Genomic DNA, 13,413 nt, shown 5'->3' with positions numbered 1-13,413 from the left:
GCATCACCTCATAAAGCACCTGAAAATGACATTAGCTCAAACCCTTTCCCAACGGTCTCCAAACATCGTTAAGGTGCCCTTAACGATATAATCATTTTCTGTGTACTCACATATACATTACTTACATAAAGGAATCACACTTCTCTGAACGAATCACTTTTGGTGGGCTGTGTGGCGTGATGTTTTAGAGTCCTATAGCCCTTAAGTTATTCAAATGCTTTTTGTGCGAGAACGAGAAGCGGGCCCCTCTCTTGGCACAGGTCCACGAGGCTGCAGCCTTTGATTCCTGCCCGGCGAGGCGAACCCGCTTTTCGGATGTTGACATTAGAGACCCCTCGTCTGCCACAAGGCACCCTTTCTCCCCTCGGAGGATTGATTGCAGAGTAAATACAGTCCGGCGAAGTATGCGCCCACCACCTCTCCCGCGTCCTTCTCCGCAGCGTCTTCCGTCCCTCTCTCCCCCCGTTTCATACGCCCGGTTGCTCCCGAGTCAGCAAATTTATAATCGTAACGTATGCTTTTTTTTTTTTTCGCTTGGTTTGCACTGTTAAAAACTGTGTTTTATTTTGTGTGCGTTTGGCTCCCGAAATGTGCGCATCTCTTCTATTTACTTTCTAATTTTAAAGTACGTCCAAGGGAATATTTTCCTCTGCATGCAATTAGCATTCCAAAATAAGGTGGGTATATTATTGTATTGCATATTTCTTTTGAGCCAGCTGGAATGACCACAATTGATGACACGCAAATCTTAAATGTCAAGACAGTAGATGCGACTGAGCATGCCGAGCTGCGGCAGTCTTTCAGGCGCTGACATGCCATGTACTGGGGGATTATATAATGCGTGTTAAAGTGAGTGTTTCAATGTGAGTTTGCCTTGTGCGCGCACGTTTCCCCCCAATTGATTACACATGTTCCCTAGGCTTCGTGGACGGTCCCCAGACAGCCATAAATTACCGTCACATCGCAGAGGGGGCTGCCGCCCCCTTCCCTCGCAGTCCAAAAACGGCACACTGCTTTACCTGAATACCCCCTTTGTGCTGAGAGCCAATAAATAGGAGAGAGAAGCCACGGCCAGCCCCATACAGTCAGAGTCTCCTCCACCGGAAAGCAGAGCAACCATGAAGGCTCGGGCTCTCACGCTGCTGCTCGTAGCCTGCTGTCTGTGGACGGCCGAGGGGCAGGGCGAGCCCCCCAAGAAGAGCATCTGGGAGGACCCCGTCCAGTTCAACACCAAGGCCAAGGACGCCTGCACTATGATCGTGACCGGCCAGGGAGACCTCACCAAGCTCCGGGTCTCCTGCAAGAACCAGGACAAGGCGTACTGGTGCGAGTACGCGGGCAAGCCCCAGGTGTGCCGCTCCTACAACAACAACCCCAGGCACTACTACACCCAGATCATGTGGGACCTGCGGAAGCTGCCCAACGCCTGCCAGGGCGCCAGGGTCATAAAGCCCCAGATGTGCAAGAGGGCATCCGACGAGGCGCAGATGGTGTTCCAGACCTCCTGGCCGCGGCTCTTCACCCCGAGACCGGTGAGACCCACGCAGGAGAGGCAGCCGGGTCAGGCCAAACCGGAGCCGCCCAGGCCGGAGGCCCCCAGACCGGAGGTGCCGAGACCCCAGGACCCCAGGCCAGAGGAGCCCAGGCCCGAAGAACCCCGGCCAGAGGAACCCAGACCTCAGGAGCCCAGACCTGATGTACCCAGACCCGAGGTGCCCAGACCAGAAGCACCGAGACCAGAGCCGCCCAGACCGGACGTGCCGAAACCAGAGGTACCGAAGCCAGACACCCCGAGACTGGCCAGACCACCACAGCCTAAGCCACAGCCTGCCAAGCCGGAGCCGTCCAAGCCGCTGACGAAAGTCGTTCCAGTCAGGAAGATCCCTGCTAGACCCACTAAAACAACCCCAAGCAAATCGCCACAGCCTGCCACCAAAGCGAACGCCAAGAAGATGGCTCAAGAATATTGCTGGAGGTCCCTCCAAGGAATCTGCGCATACGTGATTGGCTGGTTCCATAACTAAAAGCACAGGTGAGGAGAATTATGTCTGTCGTTTCCTTATATAAACCATTTCCTAAATGAATATGCTTTGAATAATATCCTATAGCCCAGGTCAAAAAATATTAGATAGACTTTTAATGCTTCTTATGATATCTCCAGTGAAAATGAAATTGTTTTTGGTAATTCAAGAGTTAATATATACTACATAATACAGATACACTTTAGTTTTATTTTTGCAAACTGCAATATTTCTGGTCATTCTTGGTGTGTTGCATGAATTTAAATCTTCCATACAAATTTTACTATCAAGATTTTTTTTTCTGTTTTGCAGGTATACATTCCCTGCAAAGAAGACTTGAAAAGTCTGACTAATTGAGCGCTCAGAGTTGTTTTCACCAGAGGAAAGAAATCTGTTTGCGAGTGGGTGAAAGCGACATCCAAGTACATTGTCTTAGTGTCGAACTGGTGACATTGCTGTCAATAAAACTTCTTTCCTTTTTATGGCGGACAACACGCTACCATGGTCTGTCCCGTCATGTGTGGCTCTCTGAATATCTTTTGATTTGTAATTTGTGTCAATGAAGTACAGACCTGTACTCTGAACCAGTGGTTATTAAAAACATACTTTGTGAACACACTGTAGGAACAGGTTCAGCTGGAGAGTGACTGTGTAACCTTTTACTTTCAAATGAACCTGGCTTGTACTGGTAGCAATGCGGTCTACTCGTTGGCTTTGAGTGTATAAGAACTATGATAGTTCTAAAGCCAGGGAGGTTCTGCAATAGACCCATAAATGAAAGGAAAAAAAGCAGTATCAGTTTAAACATGCTAGACCACATCTTGTACAAACTTTAGTTAAGTGAAGAGAAGTCTTTGTGTTTTTCCAAGAGTAACGATGACATACTGTGAGTTCTACCACTGTTGCATTGTAATTCTGAATCAAATGTAAAAATCAATGGATGAATGTAAACTTGTATGTGTAATAAATGTAGACTGGATGATTAATTTCTCTCATTGTTTTTGTCATTTTGATTTAAACTATTAAAAGAAGTTTCTACCTTTTCTGATGTGCTTTTTTGACAACAAATAAAACATTAACATTCATTTTAAGCATGGAATGCAGATATGCTCATAAAGATGTGACAGTTCGATATGTCTCTTGAGGTGAGGGTTGCCTTGTCTTTGTGTTCAAATGTCCCTATCATCAGTGGTTTATGATGGCATGAATTCTACATTCTATGCAGTGTTCCCAATGGCCTTTAAGTGGAGCTGTTGTACCAAGGACTCATCCTGTCTTTGGGCTAATGGACAGACACTGGCAATTCATTACATTGATTTAACACAACCATGTGTTGCATTTTTATCTGGTAAGCTTATGATTCAATTTTTAAGATTTTTTTAAATTTTATTGTTAGCTTTTTGCACATTAGAATTCACTCTGAATGCTCCTTTTTATATCAAATGATCAATGTAACTGCGCTATGCAATATATTCATCAATTAATCTTGGCTACTGCCACATCGTTTGGGGAAGTGCTAAGATGTGTAATGAATTCAAATAGCATAATAATAATTCAGGAAGAAAAGGCAACACTGCTTCTTCCATCTTAATGTAATGATTTTTATAAAACTGACTGACATGTTGGTCACCAGTCGGCACCCTGAGCCGACCAGAGGAAGATGGGTTTCCCCCTTGAGCCTGGTTCCTTCCAAGGTTTCTTCCTGCCACAGGGAGTTTTTCCTTGCCACTGTTGCCTTAGGCTTGCTCCTGTGGGGGTTTAGGCCAGGGTTGTCTGTAAAGCGTATTGTGACAACTGCTGGAAAATACGCTATACAAATAAAATTTGATTGATTGATTGATTGATAGATTTTTGTGAACCTTGTTGTGAAGCTGTTTCAGGATAATTGTTCACAAAATTGCTCTTTGACTGGCAACTTTCTAGTTTGCTTAATCGGTAATCATGCTGGCCTCTCATGCTGAAAGAATATAAATGTATTAATGATACATACAGTAACTGCTCCAGTGTTCTACCTGTTCGTCAGCTCAAGTTACACATTCACATTGACTTATATGCCCATGCAAAACTCTTCAATATTCTGCCATTTACAGAAAAAAACCCAAAGAGTTCCCCAAAGTCAATTTTTATACTTGTCAAGGGTGGATTCAGTGCATTCTCTAAAACCAGGAGATAAGCCATGCTGATGAGTTACTATCATCAAGAATTTGGGGTTATTTTGCTGGATGGGTCTGACATTCCATCATTGCTTTCTTCTTGCATCTCCATTATGTGTTTGAACTACATTCCTTTCCAACTGTTTCCTTCTAACATCGCATCAGAAAAATGATGGTGAGCATCTTAATTCAACATGAGTTTGACAATGAACATGAGCTTCACAATGAAGTAAATATAGCTTGCTTGCCAAGTTTAGAACAGGAAACTGCTATATTAAACCTATCTTTGAGTCATTATGTCACAGCAGGATTGTTCCATAGGTACTGGCTGCTGTTTGATCACTAGTGAAAATCCAATAAATCCCACTGAAATGTACCTCTTTTCCAATTAAAACTATAGCATGGACAGAGCACCCAGATGTATGTTTCTGTCACATAGTTTCAAACCCTGTTAATCACCAACAGCCCCCCCCCCCCAACGGTTCCTCTGTGAGTAACAATCATTTATGAAGCCAATTGTTCCACTGCTCAAACAGTCTCCCACGTGCTTATATACTGTGAATTTGTGTTTATAACCCCATCCACACCCTGCATTCTAGAGAACCTGCTGCATATCAGTCTAAGTGAAGACACATGACATCACCATGACTGTGGACACCTTCACATCACTTTCTCATTCTCATAATGGCTTCCTTAACTTTCACTAGCATGTATCTGGTCCTCATGTTGAAAAATGCCAATGACAGACTCCAAAGGCAATTTAAAGCCCTGAATCAAGACTGGATACTGAAAGTGCTCTTACACATGCACTAAGGAATCAATTTAACACACCTGAACAATCAAAAACACCTGTGAATCCATTTGTCCCTAATATTGGTGTCCTGAAATGTAGAAAAAATACTGTAATTTCTACATTGACAAACCAAAATGCATAGAAATACCCTTAAATAAAAGCCTAGAATGTGCACTTCAAACACATTACAAATCTAAAATTTTGGAGTAACACATCCAAATCAAGATATAAAATATATGCCCTTGTCCCAAACATTATGGAGCTCACTGTATATGCATTCAATTTCCAGTCAAATAAGCCATTTGGTGCATTATTATTTTTTCAGTGTCAGACAGTAATGCACGAACCATGTATTTCGCAAATAATTACATAGAAGCCTCCCCCACTACATATAATATCAAATATATTAGTATTCGTCCACTTACTCTTTTGGGCACCCAACTAACACTTTAAGTCTTCCATCCTTCCAATCAACAAACAAGTCACAGTTGTGTACTCCAAACTGTATGTTGTCATCAAAAGTGTCAATGACATTGTGTTAGAACCCTTTGCCTTCAAAAGCGACTCTAACATTCAAACAAACAACTAGCCAAACAAACCATAGCTGCCTTGCAGATCTCTTTGTCATGTGCATCTAAAATGGCTAAAGGAGATATTTATGATGAGATCTGTGATCAGACACAAGATAATTATAATTATTATTTATGGTTCCTTCAATAACAAAGTATCCCCACACTGTCACACTATCACCACCATGCTTGACTGTCGGTATGATGTTCTAACTGTGAAATGGTGTATTTGCTTTACGCCAGGCATAATGGGTGTCATCAAAAATAGTTCCACTTTTGACTCATCTGTCCATAGAACATTATCTCAAAAGGCTTGCGGATCATCCAAGTGCTTTTTTGCCAATGGGAGATGAGCACTGATGTTACTCTTGGGTAGCAATGGTTTCTGCCTGGCTACTCTCCCATGAATCCCAATTTTGCCCAGTTTCTCTTATTGTGGAGTCATGAACATTGACCTTAGCTGGGGTTAGAAAGGCCTGCAGTACATTGGATGTTCTTCTGGGATCTTTTGTGACTTCCTGGATGATTTGTCACTGCACCTTTGGAGAAATATTGGCTAGGCACTCCTGGGAAGATTCACCACTGAACCAAGTGTTCTCTATTTGCAAATAACGGTCACTGGCATATCATTCACAAATATCAGTTAAGCAAATAACAAAATAAAAAATAGCATAGCTTTCTAAAAACAAAGCAAGCGATTGAACAGTTTAATTTTATGTTCAGTAGCCTCTATGCATTCGAGAAGGCACCCTTTTCTATCAATCATGACCACTATTCCTGTTAAGGTAATTACATTTGGAGACGTGTTCTTTAATGACAAAACGTCAGGAAATTAGGAGGTCGGGATGACTGAGAAACAGTGTTTGAAATATGGTTCTAAGGTATTTTTGACTGCTGTTCTGTTAGCTCCCAACATTAGAATTTCCCATATAGGCCTGCTACTTCTCAAGAGAGTCAACGAGAAACACCGCAGGTTATAGGAAGCGGCCATGTTAAGCCGCATACGCAGTGTTACGATCTGCAAAAAGACGGTTTTCAAGTGGGCCGCAAACAGATTAGCTAAATGCTCACAGTGCAAAAAATGCAAATTTGTAGGCCTATCTTTGCTATATTACAATATAATAAATCACAACATGTTTATGACAGCACTAGGTCCACCTGCAGCAGATTGTCCAATTAACACGGTGACAATTGACAACAGAATAATAAGACTTGACGAGATGTGTAATAAACTGCAGTCGCCTGTAAAATCCAGACTGTTCAAAGTTAACAGGAATGCAACTCACATCAAATCGCAGCATGCATTGTTTTAGAACATCAGTCAATAAGTGGCTTAATGAATTATGAAGACGCTCCGAACGTCAGGGATGTCATAAAATCGGCTATGCTACACGAAATCAGCACTTCCCACAAACCACATTTTGGTGCAGCCTTTATTATCCGGTTAACAATGGCGTTAAAACGCCCACCTTCTTAACATTCCTGCAGTTGATTAACCCGTCAGTTAAAACATTTCAAACGTCCCGACCTTCGCATTTCCCGGTATGAGCTATGGAATGTAGAATAACTTGCATTGTGTTGTAAAATCTGGCGATCGGGCGGGAGGTGGGCGTGTATGGGTTAGGTATAAATTCCACATGCGAGCTCCCCAGGTGTACAGGAACACGAGCATTCCAGTGTCTCGTGCATTTTCACTCACAGGTGAGATGAAATTCAATGACCCCAGGAGTTTATAGTGTGCTATACGTTTATGATAGCCTTCATGATGTCTGTACAGTGTTCTGATTAAAAGTGACTGGTTGTTCATTTATTCAACATTTATTGTATTAGCAACATTGGGAAGTTATCATGTCACGTGTTACAGCTTACTGACAGTGCAACAGCTTTGTAAATGTTTATAAGAAAATGTCTTTATTATATGCTAATTTATTATTATTAATCGTTCGCAGGTAGTTGCAAGTGCAAGGAGAAGACATGACTATCCTTAGTAACATCGCAATTGTCCTGGTTTTTGCCTGCATCGCTCAGCTGGTACTGGTTGCGGACTGTCGGAAGGGCCAGGGTAAAAAGGGAAAGAAGGACAGCCGGGGGACAGAGAGTATGGAACGAGCGCCAAAGCCGGCTCCGATACAGCCTTCTTACCGAAACGAGAAAGAACAGAAGAGCCCATCTGTAAAGGGGGTGCCCAAGGGCAGATTTTCAACTAAAGACAAAACTCAATGCACCTGGGTAGCAATCGGAGAGGACGTGTTCACCCTTGGTGTTAACTGCAAGAAAGGAGGGGACAATTTTGATTGCGAGTACAAAGCAATACCCACAGATTGCCCCGAGTATGCGTCCCGTGTCAAAGCCTACTGGAAACAGATTGCCCGTTCTCTGAAGAAACAGAAGGCTCTCTGCAAGGACCCCGCGGCGTTAGTGAAAGCCGGTATGTGCAAACGTGCCCCAAAGACCGCCCATTTCAAACTTAGCAACACGCCAAGTAAGCACCCAGAAAGCGCAACACATCCCCCTCCCTCACCGAGCGGTAAATCGTGCACCGAGTATCAGAAGCAACGAGCAGAAGAACACTGCAGCGAATCGTGGTCAAGTTTGTGTACTTTATTTTTCTCAATGGTGCAGGGTGGTGAGGACTGTTGAACATACATTTATCCATGCTTTCCTGTTACGCTATTGTCAATGTCAATGTTTTGATCCCAACGAATATCAAAATTTAAAGAGGAGATTTGTATGAATCTCGTTTAACTGTATGCAAAAATGCACTATTTGTAATATACGTATACGCTCAGGTGTTGTGCTGTGTACCCTTGTAGTCGCTTTATCTGTCCTTGTGTATTTATAAGTTGTGATAAAACAATAAATAATTTTATTTATTTTATTTTGTCATGTTTTTTTATATTTTTGCAAATGTGAATCATTAATAGGGTCATACTGCAGATAAGTGCTCATATACTGGGGTAGGGGATATCTCAATCAGGGCCATGCTGAGTCCTTTTGCAGGGCCGGTGCTCGACTTGAGAGAAGGGTTCACCAACCTAGAAAAAAAGTTTTCTAATTCCCAGTAATTTTCAGAATATGTTTTGCCAAAATTAATGAATGAAAATTAATGACAGCAACAGTACTAGTACAACTTAATTTCTATCAAATCAAAGGGGCATATCAGGCAAAAGGGGTACCCCCCCCCACCCCACCCCCCACCCCCACGTACATACCTGATGTTGATAGCGTGTTTCCAACACTTCTGGAGGGAAAATGAGAGCTCAGGAGTTAGGAGTAGAATCCAAAATAATATCTTTTGTGTACATGCCTGAGCATAATGACCTGCGATATTAATTTTAGATTGTTTGAGCATGTTCTCTCTCTCTCTATCTCTCTCTCATTCTCTCTCTCTCTCTCGCTCTCTCTCTCTTTCAATCTATGTGAAATCATAACCACACTCTGCTCCATTTGCCGTGTTTAAATAAAATCACAGGGACTTGACAAACCTGCATGTGCATTCCTTTGTATACAGGACTAGCATTTGAAAGCATAGCTTTCAAGTGATTAGGTCAGTCCATCACGTATGTGTTAACGTAAATGTTAATTCTGCATCTAATGGTCGACATAAACCATGGGTGTGACCCTACAAGTAAATAGTACGTCTTCTAAAATATTTCAATTGTGTATGGATTCCCCTCTCTCACATATGCACTTGCATAACATGGTGAACACCCTTGTCAAGGACTGTTTGGATACCTGTTGTGTATGGATCTTTGAGATCAAAGGTAGAATATCCGAAAATGAATCAGAGTGTAAAAGTAAAATGAAAAAAGAAAAAAACTGGGTTGGGTCACTATTGCCGATGAATCAGCATGGCTGATAAAGGTCTCATTGTCAATGAGAAGAGCTCACTCTGATCTGGAAAGGTATCCGGATTTGCTCAAGTTCAGTTCTCATTTTAATATTTGTTTTCAGTGAATAGTTCAGACATGCTTTTTATATTTATAGTGTATTGCATACTGGATAATTTTTCATAAATGCCCTAATCTGAAAAGACAATTACATGGAGTAGTCAACCATTTGTATGTAGTAAATATCAATGTTATTCTTCCTATATCTGGTTAAAGTTTACATTTAAAATACATTCCATATTTTTGTCACTTATCATGAGACATTTTTCCAGAAGGTCCTCAAATTAAAATACACCTCTTGAATGTCTTTGTAAGTACTAACTGGTTTTGGCATCTTCCTTGTGCACAGAAAAATAACATTCCATGGGAATTGGAAACCACGCCATCACTGTTTTTCGCAGGCATGAAGACTGCTGTTTAACACCTGTCTTTGAAAGGTCAAAAGAGCAGACAGTGATACAGGTGGGAAGTAAGTAAATCTGCCTAGAGTATTGAGAAATTACAATTTGAGTATATTCAATTATATTTTGCTGCAATTACATACCAATTACAGACCTGCATCGCTGGCATTCCATTGGTTAATAGCATGTGCCGTGCACGTATATGTTAAAAATGCAGTTGTAATATCCAGACCTCTTATCCACAGTTGCACAGAACAGAACATGTCCTAGAACATTTTGGCTGTCTCCCAATTAAGGGGTGTCCTCATCATTGTGTATATAGAGTAATGACCTGGTTCACACTCCCATAAAGCGATGGTTTTAAAAATATTATTTCAGTTTTGGTGTATGCTTTCAATTGACGCATAAAGTTTTTGTGTGCAATAAAGGATATTTTCAACGCTTTCAGAAGTTTCTGGCAACCTGCCAGCTTTGCCCAGACTTCGGTGTGAAGTATTCAGGATGAGAAAAATGAGTGGTACTCAATTCATGTTGGAACAGATATGTGTTTAATATTTCATGCATATGACCTGCTTGTGTGTCTAAAGTGTCAATCCAAAAAGGTCTGGGTGGCCCAGCAGCAAACCCTTTGTTAAGAGCAAGGTAGGTTTATGACTGCAGTCTTTCCAGAGTCTTTCCACAGGGAAATATGGTTTGTAGATTTTGATGGTAAATGTATATTATATTCTAAAGTACATCATTTTTCACTTTAGTTCTTTCAAGTCAGGTGGTAAACCATTTATTCAGAATCATTGTGGTCCTCACTGCTGCCACGCTATAAAGAATCTCTACGCTTTCACTGTTACCTGAGTGAAACCCTTCTCCAAAAGTCTGTCTGTCTGTCTGTGTTTCTGTCTGTCCCAGGCAAGCAGACACATGACCCTCAGATCTCTCAGGTGAAAACTCTCACCGATTCTCTGCTCAGCAAAAGCTGAAAATACAGCCTGCGATGGGATGTGTACTGGAAAGGAATCAAATAAAAGTGTGGAACCGTAGATCATTTAAGAGATATGGTTTAGCAGTTTAGCCTTCTGAAGACCATCTTGATGCCATTGTGATGTCCTACCAGTGCATTCTTTGAACATTTGTCACTGTTTAAAGTACATTATAGCAAATGTTCTGGACAAATCAGTCTAAAAGATTTTATGTTTAGAACATCAGTAGTATTAAAAGAAGGTTTCTGTGTTTCCTGATGTAATCATGACCTACGTACACTGCTTACTGAATGTTCAAAGCACATATCATGTGGTTGCTAGGGCAGCATATCTTGATAGGACAGTAATCTTTCAATGTGCTGTTTGAGTTTCACCCCTGCAAACATACGTCTGCACTTAGCCTATAATGCTAATGGAAAGTGTGCTTGAAAATGTGAAACATTTGGAATGACCTGCACGTGTGACTAGAACATGGGGCAAACAGTTATTGCTGTCTATTATGCCAGTATAGCCAATGCTTTTCTTAATGATATTTCTTATTCAATGCATAAATATGGCCGTGACTCTTAAATGTATGCATAATGCAGACTAAGAGACCATGTGTATTTCCTATACTAGAACAGACCAGAAACGCAATGTGTTCTGTGCATGGCAAAGGAGGTGTGTTCTGTGCGCGGCAACGGGGCGACATAGCTCAGGAGGTAAGACCAATTGTCTGGCAATCGGAGGGTTGCCGGTTCAAACCCCGCCCTTGGCATGTCGAAGTGTCCTTGAGCAAGACACCTAACCCCTAACTGCTCTGGCGAATGAGAGGCATCAATTGTAAAGCGCTTTGGATAAAAGCGCTATATAAATGCAGTCCATTTACCATTTAGGTGTGAGTGGGGTTTACAAACACAGAGTCTACAAGGACCGCAAAACCCTACATAGTATGCCTTTATCCAGTAAGCACCTCTCACCTCTCTCTCATACAGTGAAATGAGAGATATATATATATATATATATGATATATATGGTTGATCAGGAAGTTGCGATTATGTGAAAGATTTGTTGAATTCCAGGGTTGTTACATAAGACCCCAGCTCAGGCTGAAAAGATGTCAAAACTTGTTCATGTCCTTTTGTAGTTTTTCACGGTCTCTCAGATCAAATCTCTGTTGCCTGAACTGAGTCCGTAACCATGCAGTGTGAAACCCACTCCCTCTGCCTCAACAGGTCTCTCCTACATACATTTTCATTCTTCACATTGTGGTAGAAATCCCCACCCTAATGGCCTAGTATCTGCGTTCAGTTCAATTCAACTTTATTTGTATTCTGCTTTTTGCAGAGACACTGCCACAAAGACGTTTTACAGTGGAAATACAAAAGAAGATTGGGGGAAAAAACAGGCCTGAACCCCTAAAAAGAGCATTTGTAGAATTCTACGTTTTTTTTACACCAGACCCCAGCACATTGAACCTACGGCCCTTAGTTACGCCCAACCCCTTACACCTTACTGACCTCCCCCAACACACATGCATTCACTAACTCACCTATACCAGTGCTACATGACACTCCCATAGCCTCCACATCCTAGACAGAAGGGAGAGAAAGGCTGGATAGTCACGTATATTTATAGAAGACAGAGTACAATTTCAATCACAATACACAGCACAGTATCCCTTTGTTCAGCTCTAAGCAGTATGGGGTCTCCTTGGCGGAAATAAAGTGTGGTGGACTGAAGTTACCCAGTTCCTCTGTTGAGAAAAGTCCTTTCCTCTTCGGTTATATTAATACATACATTGTTTACAAACGAATGGCAGAGAACACTACTTTTTACAAAATAATCAATATGGATAATAGTTGTCTATGGGTATTTACTTACTGGAGGGGTTGTAATTGTGTAGTGCATTTCAAAGAGTAAATGCAGTAGTTCTAAGTAACAAACTTGGACAATACAGTACAGCATGACTTGTGAATGACAGGATTGTAGCATGTCTAGCCCGAATAGCACTCCACAAACTTTTTTTTTAAAGTTCTTTGACTTTCAGAGACTGTAACCTTGAAGCTTTGATCCTCTTTTAAAGCAGATCATCACACGACAGCTGTGGGTCATCATATGCGATTCCTGACTAAACAACTTATAGCATCATTGCACCAAAGACTAGCCCTTTCTTTCAAAATATTATTTGCCCAAGAACCAATAATGTTTAGTGAGAATTAATTCCAGCCCATTGAGTCATGTTTCCAGACTTCAGTTTTTTTCTCTTCTCTTTCTCAGTTTTTTTTTCAGTTTTCTATTCTACAAGAACAACATAATTACAGGTAATCATATATATACGTTGAGTCTCTCATACTCATTGTCTCCAAGATCAATAATGAGAGCAAAATTTAATTTTAATATTACAAAACAAATTAATATTATTCACACGGTCCTTTGTTGAATGTTCCAGTGCCGATGCCAAGTGAAGGTGTATCAGGTTGTCACAGAGACTAGCCGTTTACACTTAGGAATGCAGTTTCCAGGTAGAACATGTTCTTTTCTGAAACCCACGCTTGATGATTACCACAAGCAATATGATTGGGTGAAATCAGAGATCGTATCATGTTCAGACCAATAGAATTGTTAAACTA

The 13,413-nt window shown here is 41.4% G+C and overlaps 2 protein-coding genes across 2 annotated transcripts; both read left to right on the top strand.

The window, feature by feature from the left end:
- The first annotated feature begins 951 nt into the window (after positions 1-951).
- fgfbp2a (fibroblast growth factor binding protein 2a) lies at positions 952-3,064 on the top strand. Its single transcript, XM_035425610.1, has 2 exons — positions 952-2,032; positions 2,334-3,064. The coding sequence occupies exon 1, from the start codon at positions 1,119-1,121 to the stop codon at positions 2,022-2,024; it is 906 nt and encodes a 301-aa protein (XP_035281501.1). The 5' UTR covers positions 952-1,118; the 3' UTR covers positions 2,025-2,032; positions 2,334-3,064.
- A 4,044-nt stretch (positions 3,065-7,108) lies between these two features.
- On the top strand, positions 7,109-8,236 carry fgfbp1a (fibroblast growth factor binding protein 1a). The gene is made up of 2 exons (XM_035425182.1): positions 7,109-7,237; positions 7,486-8,236. The coding sequence occupies exon 2, from the start codon at positions 7,511-7,513 to the stop codon at positions 8,174-8,176; it is 666 nt and encodes a 221-aa protein (XP_035281073.1). The 5' UTR covers positions 7,109-7,237; positions 7,486-7,510; the 3' UTR covers positions 8,177-8,236.
- The last annotated feature ends 5,177 nt before the right edge of the window (positions 8,237-13,413 follow it).

Source organism: Anguilla anguilla, chromosome 7 (assembly GCF_013347855.1).
Source record: "Anguilla anguilla isolate fAngAng1 chromosome 7, fAngAng1.pri, whole genome shotgun sequence".
Lineage (NCBI taxonomy): Eukaryota > Metazoa > Chordata > Actinopteri > Anguilliformes > Anguillidae > Anguilla > Anguilla anguilla.
This window is presented reverse-complemented; position numbering and strand designations above follow the sequence as displayed.